The sequence below is a fragment of the Balaenoptera borealis genome (assembly GCF_965194805.1).
Source record: "Balaenoptera borealis genome assembly, chromosome: 1".
In the NCBI taxonomy this organism is placed as follows: domain Eukaryota; kingdom Metazoa; phylum Chordata; class Mammalia; order Artiodactyla; family Balaenopteridae; genus Balaenoptera; species Balaenoptera borealis.
The window spans coordinates 193,969,854-193,993,262 of record NC_138860.1 but is presented as its reverse complement, the minus strand read 5'-3'; the positions used below and the strand labels follow the sequence as shown (position 1 = coordinate 193,993,262).

Below are 23,409 nucleotides of genomic sequence, written 5' to 3'. Positions count from 1 at the left end.
CGTGGCCCGGGGCGAGGGGGCGGGATCGCAGGTGGCCCCCAGCCGAAGCCCGTCTCCGCCCGCAGCACCCCGGAGGCCTCCGGCCACGTGTACGAGAACCTGCTGCCACTCGGGCCGTGAGGGCCCCGAGTGCGCGCGCCCCGAGTGGGGCTGGAGCCGTGCGAGAAGGCGGGAGCCCAGCAAGGCCGGCCCTCGCGTTCCTCCGAAGGACTGAGTTTAGGACTGTGCAGACCGGCGCCCAGCCCGGAGCGTTGCGGGGTTGGGGGGCGGGGGTCCCGGGTCTGCCCCTCAGACCCTCCCTGACCAGGTCTGCACGTCCAGAAATGGTGAGGGAAGGTCAGGAGGTCCGGTGTCCCTGCCTTTCTTGGAGGAGGGGAGGCGGGGCTGCAGGGCTGCGGTTTGTCTCAGTGTGGGAGGCCACCAGTGACCACCTGCACGGCGCAGTGACTATGTGTGACCTTGCGTGTGCCACGTGTTTGAGTGTCAGCCTGTATGTGGGACACGAGTGACCAGCAAGTGAGTGCCAGTCTGTGGTCACCAGCGTTTGTGCCCCTCTCCCCTGCATCCTGCATGCCCCCCACCCCTTCAGAGCTGCTTCTCAGCCCTGCCCACAGCCGTGGTCTAGGATGTGACCCAGGCAGCGGCTCAGTCCCTGCCGTGTCCAGGCCTAGCCCAGACCGTCACACTGCGGTCGCGTGTGGACAAATGTTTGTTGAATGAGAGAATATGTGACATGCTCGTGTGACCACGGGGATGAGGGCGAGGCTCCGTGTGTGCCTGACTGGTCTGTGATGGTGTGATGTCACTGGCCTGTGGTCCACGCTTGCACCCTCCCATCACGGATGTCCCTGTGGCTTTGTGGTCTCCTCAGTAAAATGCCTTCTTCTCAGTTCTGCGTCTTTGCCTGGAGAAAGGGAGCATGTGGGTCCCCGCGACTGGGCCCAACTTCCCCAGGGTCTCCCTGAGCCAGAGGCCCAGCTGGTAGGAGCAGGAAGTCCTGGGCTTTGGGGTGAGGGATGAGGAGGCTGAGACCTGTGCGAGCCAGGACCGGCCTGGCCTCTCTTTGCCATGCCAAGCTGGTGGTGCAGGATTCCTGGGGCTAAGGGCAGAACCGGGTAGGGGAGGGGTGGGGGTTGGCAGGACTCCTGCCCGTCCCTCGCGACACTCGCTTCACCAGCCAGGCCTGGCCCAGGGAGGGTCTGCTGGAGGAACCTGAGGTCTGTGGATCCTCAGGACACGCTGGTTGTCACCAGCCCCAGCCCCGCTTCTGTGCACACTTGGGCTTTGGTTCCCAGGGGCCACGGGGTCCTGCGGCCCTCCAGTCAGGGCTCCAAGCAGGACTGTGGGGCCGTGACTTCTGGGGGATGCAGCCTGGTGTGACCATGGTCGGGGCTGGGGAGGAGGGCTCTGGACCAGGCCAAGGCCCCGCACCAGTCCCGCCTGCCCCGGGTGCTCCAGGCCCTCCCCATCTCCCTGGGAGAGCCTCACGGCCCCGGGGGCAGCCAAGTCCAGAAGCGCTGCAGCCCATCCACAGCCCGGAGGGGACAGGAGTCGGACCCCCTAGGACCTGCGGCCATCCACCCTAGGTGCTGCTGGGAGTGCAGTCCAGTGGGGGTGTCCTCTGGATTGAGGGTCTTGGCGGAAGGGGCAGACTGTGGGCTTTTCTGGAGGGAGGGGCTTAATGGTGCAGGAAAGAGGACACAGAGGGTAAGGACCCCTTACCAATTGCGAGTACAAAATAATTTATTTAAAAATGTACAATTTAGGAGGGTGGGCTGGGCTCCCTGCCACTGCCCTCTGTCCCCCTGGCCACCCAAGGGAAGGGGCCAGCCCTGCCTGGGGAAGGGAGGAGCCGTGGGTGAAATGTGAAAATAAAAGAAAGATGGCGAGCCCCCTCCCTTTTCAGCAAGGGGCTGGTCTTGCGGGCGATTCACAGTGTGTATGGGGAGGGGGCCTCGCCAAGCTGTCTCTCCTGGACCTCAGTCTCCCCATCTGCAAGATGGAAGTTAGGGCGGTGGCCTCTGGGGCCCATAGGAATCTGTGATCCCTGGGAGCTCGGGGGACCATTTTGTCCACCCCACAGGACACAGCCCCAGAGAGCAGGAGGCAGGTGTGCCGAACCAGGTATGGGTTCCTCAGAGATCCCAGGGGGCTCCTCTGGGACCCCGGGGGTGGGGGTGGTAACCCTAGTTGTCAGCCAGGGACCCAAGTGAGAAGGTGGTGGCGGCCGTGGCGGCGGCGGAGGGCGGCCGGGGGAGGCAGTGCAGGCTCCCGGTCCTAAGCGCGCACTGCACGGGCCAGAGCACCACGCAGGACAGCACAAGCAGCAGCACCACGATGAGGGCCGCGCGCCTCCAGTCCCGGCAGCGCGCCCGGCAGCGGGCCAGGCGGCCCTGACGGCGGGCAGGGCCCGGGGTGGGCACGGGCGCTGCGGGCATGGCGGGCTTGCTCGGGCCCACGTCCACATACACGAAGCCGGGCGCCGCAGGGCCAGGCGCAGAGGGCAGCGGGCGGCAGCACAGCTTGGTGCCCTCCAGCCACACGGGCTCCTCCCGCCGCAGGTGTGCTGGCATCCGCGCCTGCAGCTGGCGGCTGGTGTGCAGCGCGGGGGCCCCGGCAGCGGGCACGGCCGTGGGCCGCCGGCAGAACGGGCAGGGCACGGCCTCGCTACCCGGCCGGCCTGCGGGCTGGGTGGCTGCCATCCGTGCGAGGCACTCCAGGCAGAAGACGTGGGTGCAGGAGAGCTCCTTGGGTGTCTTGAAGATGTTGTCGTAGCCCGAGAAGCAGATGGAGCATTCCAGAGGGGAGGCCGCTTTCTCCGATCCAGGGGTGCCCGGGGACCTGGGGCTGCCGGCCGAGCCAGGGGACCCGGGCACTGTGGCCGTGGGGCTGCTCCTGCCAGCAGGCGGCATGGCCGTGTGCCACACCTGTGGGCCTGATGACATGGTTCTGGGCTGTGGGACAAACGGAGACACCGTGAGTGACCTCGATTGCCCCTTTCCCGCAAGGTCTGTCTGTCGCTGTCTCCCCGTCCCTCTCTTGCATCACCCAGAGACTCCGGGAAGGACGCTGCCCGTCTGCAGGCGCCTCCGCCAAGTCCACCTGTCCCTGGGCTCAAGGTCTTTCTGCTCAGGTTGTAACCCTGCGCTCCCCAGCTCCTCACCTGCTGAGTCAGGGCTCAGCATCCGGGGGCGCCCCAGCCTGCCTGGGCCCTGTGGACCACTGCTCTGTAGACGCCTCCCACCAGCCCTGGCCTACCTGGACGTGCCACTGGGCAGAAATAAAGGTGATGATGACAGCGGCCCACAACAGTTACTCTTTACATCGGGGCTCTGCCAGGGTGGGCCCTGGGCACGTGGTACAGAAGAGCCACGGTGCAGAAGAGGCAGCTCGGAGGCTGGAGTGACAGCCAGCGGGACCCGGGCTCTCACAGGAGTGTGGCTCTGGGTCAGGTGAAGTGGGCTTGAACACAGATCCCGGTGTGGGTGGCCGATTTGGTTGGCGCACACCCAATCTGTGGGCAGTTGTGTGAGGGTGGGTGCCAGGCCTGGCTGGGTGAGGGGTGGGACTCTGGATCTGGAGCTGGCCCGAGCTGGATGCGCTGCGGGAGACTGGAGGGCCTGAGCAAGGATGGTGGCCGCGGCCCGAGGAGGAGCTTTGTCTCCCAGCCGCGGCCCAAACCTGCAGCACCAGCTCATCTGGCTGGTGACGAGGGCCTGATGCTGGCCCTAAGGGCCTGGAAGTGCTCCTCAGCCGGTGCCAGGGGAGCGGGGGGGCGGGGTGCCGGGCGAGCCCCAGCCATCCTCTCCAGGCCGGCCCGCCACCTGGGAGGGTCACACCAGCCACAGCTGCCATCAGGAGGTAGTGGGACATGCTCCCCCTTGCCTGCTGCCCCTTCACAGGGCCCAGGTCTCCTCCCCAGGCAGCCATATGGCTCCTGCTTGGAGGAGGGCAGGCGGGTAAGGGGCTGACTCGCCCTTCACCTTCACGACGGACAGAGGAGGCCAGGGCCTTGGGAAGACGCTGGCCACGTGACCCCATGGAGCCCAGGAGGCCCCCCAGGGGTGACCTGACCCTGACTTGCTGGTCAGTCCAGGAGGGATGGTGGGATGACTTCGCAGTGACGTGCCACGAAGGCTCAGGTGTTGCTGCCTCCTGACGGTGACCACTGTGAGTCACGGTGACATCACTGTGATGTCACCAGTGCCCCGGCATCGCAGCGTGAGATGTCATTATGTTTGGTGACAGCAGTTGCCGCAGGCCAGGCGGCAGCCTCAGCAGGGTCTGGGGGTACTGCGGGCTGTCCTCCCCCAGCCAGTTCACCCCACATAACCGGTTCCTTGGCACTGAGGCCCCACCCCTCTGAGGAGGTGCCCCACCCCTCTGAGGAGGTGCCCCGCCCTGAGCCTGTACAGGTGAGAGGTGAGTGCCAGCTGAGCCGGCCTTACCTGGTAGCCGGGGTCAGCGGAGCCCGGGCATGACCCTCTTGGCTGGCACGGCCAGGCTGAGGCCCCGAGCTCACTCGTCCCGGCAGTGCTGGCTCCTTCCCCTCCGGGCCAGGCTGGCCTGGGCGCTCCCTGGCCGCTCTTCCTCTCCAGGGCCGCTGGGGGGCCGGTGGCTGGGGGGCGGGCGTGTGTACTCCTCCAGGTGTGGAGCGCTGTCTGAGGCGGGTGTGAGTTCTCTGGGCATGGGCTCCTGGCAGGTGTATTTATACGCTCGCTCGGGACCATGCTGGCCAGGGGCGTGGCCCGCTTCCGGGATTGGCTGGCCTCCTGTCCTCTCCCTGGCAGCCTGGGCAGCCGAGGGCGGGGAGTCAGGAGTCACAGGTCGGAGCCTGGGGTGGGGCTGGGGGTCAGTAGGGCTCTGTAGTCTGGGCAGGTCTGGTGGGGGGTCGCTGGATGCCTGGGTAAAACCTCTCCCCTGCCCCGTGGCCCCTGAGATGCCAGAGCAGCCCCTCCGGAAACAGGTCTGCTCACCAGCCCTGTTCAAGGTGGCGGCACCTGAGCTCCTGGGTGGGCCCCCCAGAGGGTCCCTGCAAGGAGCCCCCCACTCACAATCGGCTCACTGACGCCCTCCCCAAGCAGCCCCTGCCCTTGCCCCTCGCCCCAACTCCTACCTCACCCGTGTGGCTGCCGGTCACAAGCAGCACTGCCCCCGACCCGGGCTTCTGCCGCCCCCGCCCATCCCTCCCCACCTACAGCCTTTGGGGGCCGGGAGGGAACTCCCTGCTCTGGGCCCAGAGAGTGGGGTGAGGGGTCAGGGCTGGGAGCACCCAAGGGGTGAGCCAGGGGTGAGGGCGGGCCAGGCGCCAGGCTGGCCACAGGAACTTGTTTCCGGGGAGCGTCTGCTGGGGCACCTCAGTTACACACGCAGGGCAGGGACTCCGAGGAAGCGCCCACCCGGCCAGGGGAGCCGGAAGTCTCCCGGGGGACGGGGAGCAGTTTCAGCCAGTAGGTACGGGGTCCCAGCAGACCACAGGGCCAGGCTGTGCGGAGGCCTGGCTGGAGGCCAGGATGGAGGGGGTGAGGGCTGCGCCGGAGGGGCCTGGGTCCTAGCCAGGGGCTCCCCCATCTGACACCTGATCCTGGCCCCAGGGTCACAGCAGGCTCTCCCCCACGCCCCGTGGCTTCCCTGCCCCCACCCCCAGCTGCACGCAGCACACCTCAGAGTGCACCTGATCTAGACCCGGGGCCCAGGACCTGAGATGGGACCCCAATCACCAGCCTGTGGGAGGGGATGCTGGGCTTGGTGAGGCTGGGAGCGGCGGCCCACCCTGGTGGGGGACGGCCCAGCTCATCCCCACCCACCAGGCAGGGGCCCCCTGACTCCTCAGCGGGTAGTCCAGGACCCCCGGAGGCTGCCCAGCCCCAGTAGCAGAGGAGAAGCACCGACGGCCAGCAGAAGTCAGAGGTCAGCACGGGGAAGACCCTCCCTCAGCGTTAGGAGGTGGCCGCACAGAGCAGGCTGCCTGGGCCCAGACCCTGGGGGAGCCCCAGCGAGACGGGGGGCAGCCAGGCCGGCAGCCGCAAGGAGGCCGAGGCGCGGGGTGACTGCGGGACGAGAGGGGACCTGGGCTTCGGAAGGGGCTGGGGCTCCCGTGTGCTCCAGGAAGGGGGAGGAGCCCCAGCCAGGGGCTTGACGAGGGGGTGGGGCTCAGAGGGGGAGGGTGGGGACTCGGAGAAGGGGCGGGGGCCCAGAGAACGGGGAGTCTCGTCCGTGCGTGATGGGGCTCTGGTTCCCACGAGCGTCGTGACGCAGGGTCGGTCACATGCTGCCTCCAGGAAGTGTCCTCGGTCCTCTGAGAACACCTTCCCAAGGGCTCCTGGGAATCTCTGAGCTCCTCAGTGGACAGTCAGTGCCCAGAGGCGAGGGGACAGGAATACCTGAGGGACGTGCCATCTGGGGTGCTGGCCAGGTCTCACCACACGGGACCTCAGCACACTTGGGGCCCACCTGGTCCCCACACACCTGCTCGCTCTCCAGCTTCACGAGGCAGGAGCAGCTGCTCCGGGTGTGAGCATGGGCTTCGCCTGAGGGGGCGGGCTGTTCACCGACTCACCCCAGCTGGGTGTGCGAGCGCGCGTGTCTGCGTGTGCAGGTGCGTGCACGCGTGAGGGGAGCACGGCGGCCAGCACGTGACCCCGGGGCTGGGACTCACTTGCTGGACCGGGCGGAGGACGAGGCCCACGGTGACCACCCCCGTCCAGTCACGGCTCTCAGATGTTGGGTCCCGGAGCCCTCAGGACACCTGGGAGTCCTGGGCTGGACACACAAGCTGTCCTCGGCCAGAGCAGGAGAGAGGCCTGCCCCCCGAGGCCCCCGCTGGCCACGGCCCCCCTGCCCCAGGACTGGGGTGAGGACCGGCTTCAGATCCCTGAGGGCTGCCGGGGGCACACGAAGCGGCCAGTTTGGGGAGAGGTCCCCACACGGGCGTAGATTCTGGTGTCCCCCACAGGTCAGAGGCTGGGCTGAAGCAGGGGCTCGGGTGGTGCACTTGTGTCCGGCCTCCCCCCCACCGCCCGCCCGTCCCCACACACACTCTGGGCTCCTGACTGGCTTGGTGTGGCCCTCTGGCCACAAGGCGACTCTTCCGGTCCTGTCCCTCCAGCACCCAGTAGTGAGCTCGGTCCCCAAAGTCGGCCTGGCCTTGGAAGCCGGGTCCTTCTGGGGCCCGGTGCCCAGGCCCCCGCCAGGCCCTCTGCCCTCGGGTCACCCCCTCAGGCACCGCTCGCCCTGCTCTGTGCTCCCGCCTCCCACCTCTGCAGTGGGTGCGTCCTCTTGCTGACCTCTGACTTCTGACGGCTCTGGGTGCTTCTCCGGCGCTGAGTGAGCGGATGAATGAACGAGCTGCAGCGTGACCCCCCGGGCCGAGCCCACCAACCGCCCCCAGGCCAAGCTCACCTCCCGGGGTGTGGAGTTCCCCGTGGTGGTTGACACAGTGGGGCTGGGACGGGACACCTGCCTGCTTTGGCCTGAACTGATTACCCCAAAAATTGGCCTTATCTTGGCTTCTTACGTGAGGGCCTGGAGTCCGGGTGAGGAATGGGTGACGGAGAGAAACTGGGGAGGCGGCTGTGCATGGTGCCCGGCCCAGACGCCCTGCCCCTGCCAGCTGCCCCACCCCCATCTCGGGTGCCCCCCAACCCTGCCCACCACCGCTTTCTGGCCTGGATGCCCATCAGGGTCACGGGCTGACGAGTCCAGTGATGCCCCCCCCCAACTATCTGGGGGCCTGAGACAGTCGCACCCAGGCCCAGGGGTCTCCGGCAGCTGAGAGCCCAAGGGGCCAGGCCACACAGGCCTGGGAAGTCAGGGGAAACATCTCAAGTGTGGGGACCAGAGGGCTGCAGGTTCAAATTCAGAGTTGAGTTTTGCTGCCAGGGGTGGGGCAGAGCTGAGGCTGGGGGCTGCAGGCAGGGCAGGGGACAGGACATTAGAGAAGAGGGGCTCTGGGGGGCCCCGGGGAAGCCGAGGGTCGTCTTGCACCCACAGGAACCCCGTGGGTGACCCACAGCCCCTCAAGGCTGTCAGCCTGGAGGCAGGAGGTTCCCGGGCAGCCGCCCCCCAGAACAGAGGGCAGAGCCTCCCCACATCCCTGGCTGTGCTGACGCGGCACCCAGGGCCAAGCAGACACCCGCCGGGTGCCCCAACGGCTGCAAGCCTCAGACGGGGCGGGCCAGGCTCTCTGCCCCGCCCCAGCTCTGTCCTGGCGGCTCTGGCTGGGACGCCCGGGATGAAGCCCGCTGCCGGTCGGCAAAGATCCCTGTGCTCGCCAGCCCCTCCAAGGGCCACCCACCCACAGGACCCCACCTCCCCAAGGTGCCGCCAGCCTGCACTCTGTACCCACGTGTGGCTTCCTCCTGGGGGCTGTGAGACGGGCACCACGGCGACCTCCCCGAGGCCCCATGGGTGTCCTGGCTGCACGGGGGCCTGCAGTCACCTGTGACCTCACACCCCCAATGGGCCCGGTCACTTTACAGAAAAGCCCCCCTAGGGGGCACCCACACTCTTTCCCATCTCAGTCCTGACGGCTGGGGGCCACCAGGGAGTCCTGCTCTGTGAGGCAGCTTGGGACAAGCCCCCTTCTCCCGAGGCTAAGGTCCTGAGGGCTGAGGGCTGCCTGCGGGGGTGGGGGTCCTGGTCCTTGCTGAGGGCTCCCCGCCCTCCCCAGTGCGAGGCAGGGCTCGGCAGCAAGGCTTCACCCCTGCTGAGGAGCAGGTGAACCTTGGGCCAGCGAGAAAGGCCTGAGTGGTTTATTGACGCTGATTTCAGGTGGCCGCCCCTCTCGGCTGCCGGTCAGTCATCGTTCACGTCCTGGCGACCGAGCTCGCGTCCATAAACCACAAACACCCCAGCGAGAATCCCAGTGCAGAAAGCAGGAGGCTGGCCACACAGGCCCTGCCGTGGGCCCCGCGGACGTGGACCAGACGCCGGAGGAGAAAACGTCAGTCCCCGCGGAGGCTCTGGGGAGGCCAGGCGGCACCCTGCCCGTGCTCAGTGGGCGCCCCGACGCTCCCCCATTTCCACAGGAACCCAGAGCCATCCCTCCGCAACCGGCCGAGGCAGGGAACACGGGCTGCCGCCTTGGGGCGGAGGCAGCGGGACGAGACTGCCGGCCAGGGCGGCCCTCGGCAGGTCCAGCGAGACAGCCAGCCCAGGCGGCAGTCACAGGTAAACGTGGCCCCGGGCTGACACGTCCCTGGGGGGCCTTGACCTCCAGCAGCTTCAGGCCAGTGTCCGTCCCAGTGCCTGGGGCCCAGGCGGGGTGCACATGAGGACAGCGTGCCTCTGGGACTTCTATACAAAATGCTTTCTGCTTAAACACAGGTTGAGAGTCAGCAGGAGACCAGACGACTCACTCCTGCAGCGCCTGGAAACGGGCAGCTGTGGCCGCGCAGGAGAGCCCTGCGGGCGCCTGAGCCCGGGGGCCGGTTTGCAGGCCCCAAACCGCCTGTGTGTGGATGCAGCCGGACCCCCCGAAGGCCTCGGCCTCACTGCTCTCAGAGGGGGCGCAGGGGAATCTGCCCACCATGGGCTCCAAGGCGGAGGAGCACCCGGGTCCTGCAGGCCGTCTCTCCCGAGGACCCTGGGCCCCACGCGGCCTGGCTCCCAGCCCGGCTCAGGGACAGAGGTCGGAGCGATGCCCCAGGTCAGTCACGCTGAGCGGCTGTGTGCGGTGAGGCAGGCCCGCAGGCAGGCGGCTCTCACTCCACATCTGTGGCTGGACAGGGACGAGCCAGGGCCGTGTGCAGGCCCGTCCTGAGGCCTCACTGGGCAGCGCCCAGCCTTCGTGTGGGCCCCCCCTCGGCAGCACGCGGGGCTGTGGATGGGCCGCGGGATCAGACGTTGCTCACCCGGGCCTCCACGGAGGAGACGGCAGTGGGGCCCACGTCCCTGTCCGAGGGCCGCTCGCGCCGGACGTAGCGCGGCTTCCGCACTGAAACGGGGTCAGAGACAGGCGGGATCAGAGCGGGGCCTAGGGCGGCAGGGAGGGCCTGAGGTCGTGGGCCTCCCTCCCTGGGGCTCACGGGAGTGGGGCCGGAGCAGCCACGAGGGAGGAAGCCCACCGGGTTCCAGCTCCCGGACACCTGGCGCCCCTCGGCCCGGGAGAGGGTCCGGCTCTCCCGAAACACAGAGGCGCAGGTCATGTGGTGCGCTGTAGGGTGGATGGTATCCCCCCCACTACACACGCGCGTCCACGTCCTAAGGCCCAGAACCTGCGGGTGCAACCTTACTTGGAAAAATGGTCTCTGCACATGTGATTATCTGATGGGCCCTAAATCCAGCGACCAGTGGCCTCGTGAGAGGGAGGGAGACACAGAGGGGAGAAGCCAGCTGAAGATGCGGCAGCGGCCGGAGGGACGCGGCCACAAGCCCAGGGACGCCTGGAGCCCCAGAGGCTGGGAGAGGCAGGAAGGACCCGCCCCAGAGCCTCCGGAGGGAGCAGGTGGCCTCCAGAACCGTGAGAGAAGACACTTCTGTCCTCCCGAGCCCCCGGGCTGCATACTTCGTTACGGCCGCCCCAGGAGACTGACGCAGGCACCTTGTGTTTGGGCATGGCGCCGCTCTGGGGAGATCAGACAAGTGTCTCACTGGACAGGGCAGATCTCGCCTTGACCGAGGGACTTCTCTGTCCCCAAGGAGGAGGATATCCTCACCTGTCCCCACTCCAGACCTCCATACGGTGGCAGGAACACGGTCTGGGGAAGAGGCGGGTGGCCTGTGTGATGTGACCTCTGTGCTCACGGGGTCAACTGTGACACAGCTACTGCTCAGGAGGGACCACGGGAGGGCCCCGTGCTGGCCACTGGCTCCCTGCTCAGGCAGAGCTAGGACCTGGTGGAGGGCTGAGGGCAGCAGGGGTGACCCCCGACCCGTGTTGGGAACACCCCGCCCCCCCGACAGACTCAGCATCTCAGGAATAAAAGGGAAAAGGCACGAAAGCCGCGGTTGATGAAGGGGGGCTTGGCCGGCACCCCTGCAGCAGCCATGGGCCTGGCGTTCTGAAATTCCCACCAGAGACGAGGCATCCCGACAGGGCGAGGGACACGAAGCACTGACGCACCTGAGGACGGAGGTGGGGGAATCATCGCGGCCTTGAAAAGGGGAAGAGGCACAGTGAGAACTGCAGACAGGACGGCCCCCAGCCCAGACACACAGACACCCAGACGCACACGCACGGGGCCTCAGCCCGCCCATCGGGTACTTACAGCTTCGCCAGGCTGCAGGCCGGGGGCTGTAGGGGAGAGCACAGGTGTCACCTGGAGGCCACACAGCTGCCTCAGCCTGGGGGGGGCCCTCAGCCTGGGCGGGGGTCCCTCAGCCTCAGCGCAGGGGTCTCTCAGTCTGGGAGGGACCCTCAGCCTCCGCTGCTGGGCCCTCAGCTTGGGCAGGGGTCCACAGGCCTGAGGTGAGGGTCCATCAGCCTGGGGGTTCCACAAGCCTGCAGAGGGTCCCCGGCTACAAGCTCACTCCAGTCCCTCACTCCTGTGCCCAGCGGTGCCCTCAGCCTGCCCGGCCCCATCTCCCACTGCACTCGGGTGGTGTCCCGCCAGCGCTCTGGGGCCAGCCGCCCCCATCCCCAGCTTCCCGCCAGAGCAGACAAGCCGGCCTGTAGAGTGTCTGCCCCTGTCACCCTTCACACTGAGACCCCACGACATCCACCCAGAGCATTCCCAGGACGTGACCACCCCTCTTATCCTCAGACCCGAGAGCCACGTGACAACCCAGTCCCCTCCACGGTGTCGCAGATGCGGCCTCGCACCGGACACCTGCATCTCGGCCCCAGCCCCGCTCCGTGCCCCCGGGCACACCCCGGCAGGAGGGGTACCTTTGTTTCTTCCATAGAAGACGTCAGGCAGCTTACTGGCACGCTTGAGGTAGAAGAATGCAGCCACGGAGAGGATGAGGCCCGAGCTGATGAGAAACGTCCCCAGGAAGAGGGAGGCTGCCACCTGGGGGCCCCCTGCAAGCGAGGTGAGGGCTGCCAGGGGTGCACACCTGGGCTCCCGCAGGGGCCGAGGGGTCCACACACAGGGGTGTGGGGCCCCCCTGCACTCGAACTGCCCAGGCCTCAGGTTCTCGGGGGCCTGGGCTGTCAAGACGTTCAGTGATCCTGGCCCCCGAGACCCCCATCTCCTCCCTTGACACTCAGTGCAGACTCTGGGGCCCCCATGGCCCTGGTGTGCGGATACACCCCACCTCGCCTCTCTGGAGCTGGTCAGCTGTCACCTGGGGTGGCCCTCCCAGGACCAAGATGCCCGCCGTCTTCACCTCCACAGGTTCAGGCGGGCCGGTGGGCGGACGCCGAGCTGGAGGCTCTGCATTTAGGTGCCCGTGGGAGGCGCCTTTCTGACCCTGACACACAGGCACAAGGCCGGCCACGCTAGAGCCTCAGGAGGTACGGGTTCCAGCTACACCGCCCCAAACTTGCCAACTGGAAGCGGGCGCAACACTGGACTGCAGGGGCCTCACCTGCCACCCTCTGCTGCAAGGCCCAGGCCCACATCGCAAGAAGCTGGGGCTGTCTGGGCCCACCCTGCCCCAAACACTGCTGGTCGGCCCACGCCAGCACAAGGCCACTTGCTTCCGGTCCTGAGACTCGCAGGGAAGCCCTGAGCCCTTGGTCCAGGTCAACGTGTCCTCTGCTGAAGGACCAGGGTCTGGGGGGTCAGGACCCCCATCACAACCCAGTCACCTCAGAAGAGGTGGCTACACCCTGGGGCAGGCCCCACTCCGTGACTGCAGTGGTCCCTGGTGGCCTGGGCACCACACCCCCACAGCCTGGCCACTCCCTGTGGCTCGGCCAGCGTCCCAGGTACGACAGGATGCCTGCCAGCAGGAACAGGCGGGGGAGCAGAGCGTCTCCCGTGTCTGCACCTGAGGACCAGGTGGTGTGGAGGGCACGTCTGTCTGCCTGCAGTGTCTGCAGTCCCCTCCAAGACCGATGTCCTAGAAGAGCCACCAGGGACGGTGCAAGGGGACCTCACATGCCCTCCCACCTTGGAGAACTGCACGTCCTGAGCTCCCAGGGACCAAGGGGCCGGGGGGCCTCTAAGCAAGGCAACGGGTTAAGACGTGGGCTTCCCTGGTGGCACAGTGGTTAAGAATCCGCCTGCCAATACAGGGGACACGGGTTCAGGCCCTGGTCCGGGAGGATCCCACGTGCTGCAGAGCAACTAAGCCCATGCGCCACAACTACTGAGCCTGTGCTCTAGAGTCCGTGAGCCACAACTACTGAGCCCACGTGCCACAACTACTGAAGCCCACACGCCTAGAGCCTGTGCTCTGCAACGAGAAGCCACCGCAATGAGAGGCCTGCGCACTGCGAGGAAGACTGGCCCCCGCTCGCCGCAACCAGAAAAAACGAAAGCCCGCACGCAGCAACAAAGACCCAATGCAGCCAAAACTAACTAACTAACTAAATTAATTTAAAAAAAAAAAAAAAAAAGGGTTAAGACGTGCAGCCCGTTCAGAGGCACGTGGGGGCCCACGCCAAGTCTTTTGAATCAACCCCAGACCCTGACTTCAAAGCCGGCCGAGCTTCCATACCGTCCGGGGTCCTGCTCCGTGACCAGCGCTGGGTCCCGGGACAGAGCTCTTGGCTGGGGTGGAGCCTGCCCTTGACGGTGGACGTGGCCCTGCCGTGGCCAGCATCGGTGGTTGGGTGTGCGCTGGGAATGGCTCCGATGGCGCCCCCGTGTCCCCCCAGGACTGGTCCGGTGAGCCGAGAGACTTACCAAAGCTCGGCCGCCCGGGCGTCCCTGTGCTCCTGTTCATGGGGAAGTGTGCGCCCCGGGCAGCGACTGCGGGCGAGCAGAGCAGTCAGTGCGGCTGGCTCCACAGGCCGCCCGGACCCACGTGAGGTCCTGGACCAGGCACGGGGGCCCCACGGAGGGCCCCTGGGGAGCCAGAGACGCAGCCCAAAGGGGCCGGAAATGAGACAGGGAGGCGGCCGTGGGGGCAGAGCAGCCCCCACCCCACAGCTGTCCTGAGGGGCAAGAGGACTCGGGGAGAGGGCTCCTGGGAGGTGTCCACCGAGGGACAGTGGCCCAGGTGTGGGGACAACCACGAGAACTCCCACCCTTTCCTCCAGGACTTGCAGGTGTGGACCCTTGGTGAGAAGCAGGCAGGGGGAGGGGCGGGGGGACGTACAGCCTCTGCACTCGGAGCTGTTGTGAGTTCCGTTCCTGCAGCGGATGCAGCTGACGGTCCCGTCCTCGGCCCGGTGCCCGTAGCAGCCTGTGGCGGGAGACAGGAGGCTCGGCTCAAAGCAAGCCCACGCCAGCCGGCTGCCTTCGGGGAGCACTATGCTTTGAGTCTGTAAAACCACATTTATTCCAGGACGCTAGTTCACCCACTCTGGAAGCTTGGATGGATTTCAGAACAAGAACCGCCGCCGCGGGAACCGCAGCCAGCCCTCTCTCGCACAGGGATTCCCACCGGCCCCTTGCCAGATGTCTCGGAAAGGGTTTCAGAGGCCCGGATGGGGACCCGAAATCGACAGGTGCCGAGTATACACGCTGGAGGGGACCAGAGGCGAGCCCCACCTCCCACGTCCGCCAGGGGCTGCAGCGCACTCCCGCTCGGCCGCCACGAGGGACGAGGTCCGTCTGCGCCAGTGTGCTGCTGCCCGCCCCCGCCCCCGCCCCCGGGCGGCCCAAGCACATTCGAACCGCATTCCTGCCCTGACCAACGCCGCAGCCAGTGGCCTCCCCACAGCCTGCGGCCCGCCCTGCAGCTGGGAGTGGTCCAGCTCTTGCCAGCCAGCGGTCTGCGGACAGCCCACCTTGCCAACTGCGCCCTTTAAGGGCAGAAATTGTGTCTTACACCTTTATTTCTTCTTAACACCCCGGCACGTAGCACGCGCTGAGAGAACGCACTGGAGAAATACTGGTTGCAGGTGCTGGAGGCCAGCACAGACTTGACCAGCACGCAGTCTACACACAAACGGGCCCCTCAGAGGAAGGCCTTCCTGCTGTGACGCCAAGCAGATGGCAGGGCCTGAAGAGTGATGGGGGCAGACGGGCTGAGCGCCGGGCCAGGAGGCCATGTCAGACCCAACGTGGAATAGTACAGTATCAGGAACAGGCCTTTGTTTCTTGTAAGAACAGGGCTTCTCTTCTGAAGTAGCTGGGCTCCTTCCCTTCACTCGGCATTTCTTGGGAGGGGCTGACCTCTGGGGGGCTGCTCGAGGAGGCCTAGGAACATGGGGTCCTGGGTAACAGGCCCGTCGCCAAGGCAACGATTCTCCCGAGAGCTCCCTCCGCCAGCCCCAAGGTACCTGGGCTCCTTGGTAAAGCTGCCAGGGCTGCTGGCCACAAGGAGGCCCTGCGCTGTGTGCAGGGACAAAGCACAGCTGGGGGCCAGGACCAGCGACCAGATTTAAGGAGCGAAGGTTGACCTTGCTGAGCCTTAAAGCCCCTTGAAAAACAGCCCAGGGCCTGGCTCACTGGGTTCCCTGCCTTACCCAGTGAGTAAGGAAGGTCACCGCCTGGCAGGGCCAGGAACCTCAGCATGTGGGGACCTCAAGAAAAGAGGAATTCACCCAAACCTAGAGGTACTGCAGGCAGAGTCTGATGCTGAGTCCTTGGCTTGGCTTCCTGGACTCGAGAGGCCCTGTGAAAAGGCCAGCAAAGCAGACTTAAGAAGAGCCTCTGTGGTCAGTCACTGTTGTGGCTAAATTCCCTTAAACAATCAGGCCAAGTTTGGGGAGGCTGGACTTATTCTTAAGACAACAAGTGTCACTGTGACTCTGTCTGGTAGAAACGGGGCCGGCGGTGGAGAGAAGCGACCGTTCAGTAGGAAACTGCGATCCGTCTGTCGGAGCAGATTCCAGTCCTGCCCACCGTCCTCGAGGCCCAGCCGCCTGTGAACCGGACCGGACACTGAAACCTCCCCGCCTCCCCCGCTGTCGGGCTCTGACTCTCCACACTAACGTTTCCGCTTCTCTCCCACCCTTCTGACTTGGAATCACAAGAACCAAAACTGCCGTTTCCCAAAGCCCTGCAAACTGATGTGAACTTCAGGCCGTCACCTCGACAGGTCGTGGCAACGGCGGGCCACTGGGAAAGTTCCTGCGTCGAGGGTCTCCACGCTGTCCCCTCCCCACCTACTGCCCACACGCAGAGGCCTCACTGGTGGGGGCCCACCCACAATCCTCTTCCTGAACTGAGTCTGACGGGGCGGCCTGTCCCAGGACTGAGGGCCAGTGAGACACGGGAGCTGCTGCTTATCTGGTTCTTTTCTGCTTGCTCCATCCATTTCCTCTCCTCTTTGCTGACCTCCTATCCCACAACTTCTAACCCCAATCTCTCCACAGCTACCAACTTGGCTTTTAATATGTGAAACTTTCCGAAGGTAAAGTTTCAAGTGAGGAGGAGACAAACCCCATATGGGAGCTGCCCCCCGCCCCCCAACCAGGAGAAGACGGGAGTCGGGCGACCATGTTACAATCATCCCCGGCCTCCTTCAGCTGCCCCAGTGTTTCAGCCACTTGCCCACAATCGCCTCCTTGTTCAACCTGATGTGTAAGCGCTGAGATTCTGCCACTTACTTGGGACTCCATTTCCTCCCGTGTCCCGTAAAACTTGTACACATTTCTGGACTTTGCTGCTCCTGTCTTATGTCAGCTTGTCTCAGGCCAGCTGAAACTCCCTGCGAGGGAAGAGGCAGTCCTACCTGCCCCCACCCCGCAGGCCTGGAGCCACCGTGTCCTCCTGGGGTCCTGCCCCCACCTCCAGGACGAGGCCCCATCACCCTCGCTGCCTCTGCCCACCCCTCTGGCCCCTCCTTCCCGAGGCCATCTAGGCTGGCTCATGCCAAAGCTCACCTGGGCCACACAGGCTAGTGCCTGGGCAGGTGGCGTTGGTGTCCACCACGTCCACACAACACTTGAGCTGCTGGCCCTAGAGGGGAGATAGTGGTGAGTTTCCAGACCCTGCGGCCGGGCAGCTTGTGTGGGCCAGGCCCAGGGCGGTATCTGCAGAGGGGCTCCCAGCAAGCTCACCCCAACACCTGGGGCTCTGGCCTCTTGTAGTCAGCGTCCGGTGACTGTGCCCCGCTGACCCAGAGCAAGGTGAGGACGCACGGCCACACCGCACGGACGCTCCCCGGGACAGCACCTGGCGTCCGGCGAGCGTTTGGTGACTGAGCCAACAACCGAAGTGTTGGGCTGGCACCTGCCAGGGCACATTCCGCGGCACCTGGACTCCCAAAGGCAGGAAGGAGACCCCCTCGGGGGATCCCTCGGGGCCCACCCAGAGATTCTGTTGGGGATGGGCTAGAGCGGCCTGGTGGGCAGGGGGTGGTCCTCTCCTCCACTGCCCACCCACCCTCCCCTTGGGGCCTCCCTGCAGCCCTTTCTTTTCTCACGGGGGTCTCCTGGGTCACGGGAAGAGCTGCCATCTTCGCCTTGTGGGCCACAGGTGGGCACAGGGCAGGCATTTCAACCGTGAAGTTATTTATATTAGTCGCCACTTGCAGCTGGTGGCTTTGAAAATCAAAAGATGAAGCTGCTAAGAAAGGAAGCACATGTGTTTCTGGGCAGTGGTGAAACAGGAAGATAAATCCAGGCCCCCTTGGCCTCCCTAGTGAGAGCCTGTGCGGCCCTCACAGTGTGTCTGCCCGTGCTCCCGACCAAACAGCCCACATTCCTGGACGCTCCTGTGATGCTTCTGCAATTCTACAGACACCTGCATCGGGGTTTCCAGCTTGGCCCCCACAGAGGAAAGGTCTGGCCCAGAGCAGCAGGGTGGGGAGGAGGCAAACACGCCGGCCAGGCCCACGTGCAGGAGTGGGCGGTGTGGGCGCCGCATTCACACACCAGACGGCGGCGTCCGGGGCAGCTCTGCTCCGTGCGTTCATCCCGGCCGAGCTGGCTTCCCAGGACTGGCACACTGTGATTTGCAAGGGGCACCTCAGGGCGACTGAGGAATGGTGGGCGCCTCCCGGACACCAGCGGGCCGAGGCCAAGCCCGAGAGGGATGCCTGGGCGCCCCGCCCCACCCAACCCGGCAGGGGCCGAGCGGCTGGACGGCTCACCATCCTGCAGGACGAGCAGCTGGGTGTGTGCAGACATGGCCGGCACCTCCAGAAACCACAGCCTGGCACACCTGTGTCGCCGGCTTGGGAGAGCCATGACCTGGCCGAGTCTGAGCCTGAAGTGGGCGTCTCTGTCCGCCCCACTAGCTGTGGCCAGTGCCAGTGGGGGCAACTCTGTGGAGACCCTATTTCAGCTCCAGAAAGACGTCTAGTTGGGCAGAGGGAAAGGAGGTTCTAGCAGGCAGAGTGGAGCCAGTGCCGGGGGTGGGGCTGTGTGTCTGCTGCCCGCCCAGAGGCACAGGCCCCTCTGACCCTGACAGTGGGCACGGTCAGCATCTCGGGGACCGGGACGAGGGTGGCACCTAAAGGTGGAAGGGAGAGCCCCTGGGAGAAGAGCCCACGAGCCACGTGACGGGTGCTCACCGCACTTCCTGAGGATCTACTGGCAACTTCCACCAGGAGGCTGGCCAGGAGGACGGCGCGCTGGAGCGCCATGTCCCGGAGCTCAGGGTCTGCGAGAGAGAGGGGTGCTGTGTGGCCACAGGCGACGCCTGGCAGGGCAGGGCACCGGGCCGGAGCCAGGGCGTAGGATGCTTACCTGGCCCTCCTGGAGCCCGGCAGACCCTCGGTCCGGGGCCTGCAAATCGAGGTGGACAGGTGAGGCCGTGCTGCTGGTCAAGCGCAGCCAAACCACGCCTGGGGCTCGGGGTCCAACTGGACTTTTCATCAGGAACCCCCACGGCTCAGCCCACCCGGATCAGGAGCTGACGGACGCACTCCCTCCTCCGCCAGTTTTCCACCGTTCGCTGCTGCTTCCCGGAAGGAGGACTGAGCAGAGGGGGTCTGGGTGAGCCAGTCCTGCCCCAGAGCTCGGACGGCCCTCCCACCCGCCATCTCATCCTGTCCTCATAAGACCCGAATTCGATTTCCAGTATTTTCATCCACAGACGGAATGGCAAGGGTGCCTCTGGGGCGGCCAGGCTGGTCAGGGGCCCTCGGTCTTACAGTTTTGTGCCGTTTGCCCTGTTGTCATCATGGAAGGGTGTGTGAAAAACATCCAGCTGGGGCAATAAAAGCCGTGACATAGGCAGTACTGGGTACAGATGCTTCTGGCGGGGTGATGGATCCAGAGAGCAAACAGACAAAATACGACCACAGACTGCAAGTAAACTTCCTAACGCTAAAACCACATGAAACGCGACAGCCCACGTGATTCAGTGCTCACGGTGCCATGTTTCTAACGTAACCGGGGAAACACACCAGCCTGCACAACCCCGGAAGTAAATTGTTAGTCGGGTTTTTATTCTGAAAGGTGGGAACCACAATTATAATCTGTCCCAAACACATAAAAGTCACCTCTAAAAAGACTTTTTTCTTAACAGAAACAGCTGCAAGGTGGAGCTGCGCGTGAGGGGGACTGGTTCAGGTTCCAGAGAGGGCGCACTTGGGGCTGGGGGACGAGAAGCCCCTCTGCCCACTGGCCCAGGGCCTGGGGGTCCCGGGCTGGGGTCTGTCCTGCCATTCGCTCTGTGCTGGCTTCAGTCCAGGCTGATGGAGCGGACGCCGCCCCTCCCCACCCCACGCCAAGTCCCCCCATTAAAAACACCTGCTCTTCCCTGCGGCACCATCCCCTTTCTAGAAGGTGAAATCCCCTCAGTTGGCAACTACTGGTGTCACATGTCACAGCCGCACTGACACCTTTGATTCAGGAATCAGGTCTCAGTGGACACCTCTGTCTGCTACTCAGTGGACACGACTGAGTAGTGTCCACACCGTGCGGCCCCTCCACGGCCCCCGCCCGCCCGGCCAAGCCCTGCCGCTGCACGTGGACTGTGTCTTCTGGAATTTCAGGAGAACGGACCACACTGTCCGCGCACCTTGGGTCGGGCTCCTGCCCTTCAGCACGGCCACAGCGATCTTCAGATTCCTCCGTACTTTGCCCTCTCGGGGCTGAGTGGCATCCACTGCGAGGACACTCCCCTGCCCACTGCCTGCTGATGGCCATGTGGCTGCTTCCACATTTTGGTGGCTAACGCTGCTGGGGACGAACGTCGTGGGCCCGTTCCTGCACGGTCGCTTGCTTTCCTTCCTCTTGGGTAAATACTTGGAAGCACCGGGTCAAGGGAACTCGCTGGGAAGCTGCCCTGCTGTTCTCGGGCAGCGGCTCCGTGTGCAGCCCCAGCTGCCCTGGGCGGCTCACCTGCTCTGGCCCTGCCAGCTAGTGGCCTCGCACCAGTGGGCGGGCAGCGGTTCTCCTGCTGTTCCAACCTGCGTTTCCCTGGTAACCAGCGATAGTCAGCACCTCTGTCCTGCTTGTCAGCCATTCACACATCTTATATCTCTCATGACGTGTCTATTCACATCTTGGGGCCACATTGTTCGGCTGGGTCATCTGCCTATTATTATGTGCTAACTCTTCATGTATTTTGTCAGATATATGTACTGTAAATATTTTCTCCCATTTTGTGACTTGTGTTTTCATTTTCTAATGGGTATCTTTAGAAGAACAAATGTTTTCATTTTGATAAAGTCGAATGCATCCATTTTTTCTTTTATGGTTCTTGCTTTTTGCGTCCTAAGAAATCTCTGCCTTGATCTCAGGGTCATAAGGATTTCCTGTGTTTTCTTTGAGTTACTTTTGTGTCATGGTGTGAAGTAAAGATCAAGTTCATTTTTCTTCCCTATGTATATCCAGTTGTTGTAGCACCATGTGTTAAAAAGACTTTCCTTTTCATATTAAATTATCTTGACATCTTTGTTGAAAATCAGTTGTCTGTGTGTGGGTCTACTTCTGGACTTTCTATTCTGTTCCATTCATCTGTGTGTCACCAGTGCCACACAGTCTCAACTACTGAAGCTTTACAGAAAGTCTGAAGTCAGGTAGAGTGAAGCCCTGCTTTGTGTAACTGCTTTGGCAATTCCAGGTCACCTGCATTTCCATGTTTTAGAATCATCTTGTCAATTACTACAAAAAGCCTTCTGGAATCTTGACTGGGATAATTGACATTTTAACAATATTGAGTCTTCTAATCTACAAACATGCTCTCTCTCCATTTCTTCAAGTTGTCTTTGTTTATTTTTTAAAATATTTATTTATTTAGGCTGCACCGGGTCTTAGTTGCGGCACGCGGGATCTTTTTTTAGTTGCGGCATGTGGGACTAGTTCCCTGACCAGGAATTGAACCCGGGCCCCCTGCATTGGGAGCGCAGAGTCTTAGCCACTGGACTAACAGGGAAGCCCCTTCAAGTTGTCTTTAATTTCTCTCAGCAATGTTCTGTGGCTTTCAGTGAAGAGGCGCTCTTACACATCTTTTGTTAAACTTATTACTAAATATTTTGTCTTTGGGTATTATTGTAAATATAATTAACTCTCTAATTTCTTTTTTTTTGAACAACACTTGAATGACCTTTAATGTGCTTAGAACAAATCACTTTACAAAAAGCATGAACACTTTTTAAAACATAATTTTGGGGACTTCCCTGGTGGTGCAGTAGTTAAGAATTCGCCTGCCAATGCAGGGGACACGGGTTCGAGCCCTGGTCTGGGAAGATCCCACATGCCGCGGAGCAACTAAGCCCGTGAGCCGCAACTGCTGAGCCCGCGTGCTGCAACTACTGAAGCCCACAAGCCTAGAGCCCGTGCTCCACAACAAGAGAAGCCACCGCAATGAGAAGCCCACGCATCACAACAAAGAGTAGCCCCTGCTCGCCCCAACTAGAGAAAGCCCACGCGCAGCAATGAAGATCCAACACAGCCAAAAATAAATTAATTTTTTTAAAAAGTAACTTTGGACACTACACAAATTAAAATAATAACACAGTCGCATGGTGTGATCCTCTAAACTGGACTTTAGGAATCTCTGAGCAATTTACTAGAATTTTAAATGTTCATCCAATGAGCCTAGGTATGTTTCTACAGATTTGAATGTTGCTCTGAGAACAGGTGCTCAAAGACGAGTTCCCTCTGTCAATCTCCACAGTTTTCCAAGGTCAAGTTACCTGTGAACCCATTTGCAACCTCACTCCTTAAAAGTGTCCTATGAAATAAACCAGCAGGAAGTATCGGGCAGAAACCGATTCCCAGGAGACATACGGATAAGCAAGTCAAATATTAAACATTCTATTTGAAAGAGAAAAAAAGCGAAGAAAGATGCACCAGTACACCTCGTTCAAAGAACAGAAGTTTCTACTAAAAGGCAAAAGTTGCACAGCAGCAGTTACAACTTTCAATAGTATTTTGTTACACTGAAAGACATACCCTGCCATATATCTTGCAGGGAAACTTTCAAGAGGGGTCATGCCTAATCCATCCCATAAACTTAAAAATGGCCAAATCTGAAACTCACCAAGTCGTTTTAGAGATGAGGAGCAGGGCCACAGATGTTAGGTGCCATCGTTTATGGCCATCAGGAGTCAGCATTTTATTCACTAGCCCCTGGCTGAAGCACTCTATCCTTTACTGCAGGACTTCATCCCCTTGCTAAAAACCCACGACATCAAAAAATGTCCCCCTGTTCTAACCACGAAGCAGTCTGCAATGTAAGCCACCTGCTCCTTTGTTTTCCTTGAGGCCAGATTATCACCAGCCAGGACTTCTGTATAAGGACCTTCCCCACGCTTGAAGTGGTGTATTAAGTCAACCGCAGGCCAAGCTCTTTAACGTTTCCTCTGTTGGAATTACTTCTCTGCCCCGGACGAGCACCTGCTCTGCACCTCTTGAGCTGGGCAGCCCCAGATGTGCTAACTGTCCTAACAGAGGTATGTCCACAGGGTAACCTGAGCCAGTGCTGACTGTCATGGTGACGTGACATCAGAAAGTTTGAAAAGCAGCGTGGGAACTGCAAACCCATGTGAACGGTTCAGGTTAAAACAGTCAAGTTCAGAGTAATACTGGCAGACAGGGGAGGAAAAGAGCGTGCGAAAAAATGGTCTAATTCACCTGCGTGAGTCGATCACACTTGGTAAGGCAGTGGGACAGAAGTGAAGAACAGAGAGGAACACTGAGGGGAAAGAGACCACGATGGAAAGCAACGGTTAACTCGAGGCCAGAGGGACAGAAGCACCTCAGTCTGTGCTCCTGCAAAATATACACAGTGATCTGCCAACTGGCATGCTCAATGTGGTGTGTTGCCTCTGGAGTCCTTAGGAGGAAGCGGTGAAGGGCCCAACATTTCAGAGGTTTTCCGGGGTAATTTCAAGCTCTGTAGCCCCAGCTCTCAGACAGCAGCAGTCTGATTCTACTATGTCTCGTCCTTCTCTTGAACTTTGTCCACTTGTTCCGCTTCTGGTGGTCCCTTCTCCTTCCTGCTTTTATTCAGCGTGGCTGGTGCGGACCACCGCCAGCCCCTCGCAGCAGCAGCACCCCAC

General features: G+C 62.6%; 3 protein-coding genes across 25 annotated transcripts in view; 1 reads left to right on the top strand and 2 right to left on the bottom strand.

Moving 5' to 3' along the window:
- Positions 1-889, top strand: part of AGRN (agrin) — a 47,253-nt gene extending 46,364 nt beyond the window's left edge. Inside the window, exon 41 of the mRNA XM_082351552.1 lies at positions 66-889. Coding sequence (XP_082207678.1) covers positions 66-120 — 55 coding nt within the window. The 3' untranslated portion in view covers positions 121-889. The remainder of the gene's footprint in view (positions 1-65) is intronic.
- An 836-nt stretch (positions 890-1,725) lies between these two features.
- On the bottom strand, positions 1,726-5,056 carry RNF223 (ring finger protein 223). 2 transcript variants are annotated; one of them, XM_082351771.1, is made up of 2 exons: positions 4,449-5,056; positions 1,726-2,954 (listed from the first exon to the last, which is right to left on the bottom strand). In XM_082351771.1, exons 1-2 carry the CDS (start codon positions 4,728-4,730, stop codon positions 2,187-2,189), a joined length of 1,050 nt encoding a protein of 349 aa, XP_082207897.1. In that variant the 5' UTR covers positions 4,731-5,056; the 3' UTR covers positions 1,726-2,186. The 2 variants fall into 2 exon arrangements, with proteins under 2 accessions (XP_082207897.1, XP_082207898.1); XM_082351772.1 differs by lacking the exon at positions 4,449-5,056 and adding an exon at positions 3,259-4,362.
- Positions 5,057-8,737: 3,681 nt separating this feature from the next.
- LOC309609753 (uncharacterized protein C1orf159) overlaps positions 8,738-23,409 on the bottom strand; it is a 28,562-nt gene continuing 13,890 nt past the window's right edge. For 4 of the 22 annotated variants that reach the window (XM_082351599.1, XM_082351603.1, XM_082351600.1 and 1 more), the window contains 10 exons: positions 18,641-18,679; positions 18,466-18,554; positions 16,832-16,907; positions 14,155-14,241; positions 13,740-13,805; positions 11,831-11,965; positions 11,211-11,236; positions 11,066-11,096; positions 10,659-10,847; positions 8,738-9,937 (listed from right to left, as the gene is read on the bottom strand). In XM_082351599.1, coding sequence (XP_082207725.1) covers positions 9,840-9,937; positions 10,659-10,847; positions 11,066-11,096; positions 11,211-11,236; positions 11,831-11,965; positions 13,740-13,805; positions 14,155-14,241; positions 16,832-16,907; positions 18,466-18,537 — 780 coding nt within the window. In that variant the 5' untranslated portion in view covers positions 18,538-18,554; positions 18,641-18,679 and the 3' untranslated portion in view covers positions 8,738-9,839. The other 18 variants (XM_082351608.1, XM_082351602.1, XM_082351591.1 and 15 more) reach the window with 18 other exon arrangements.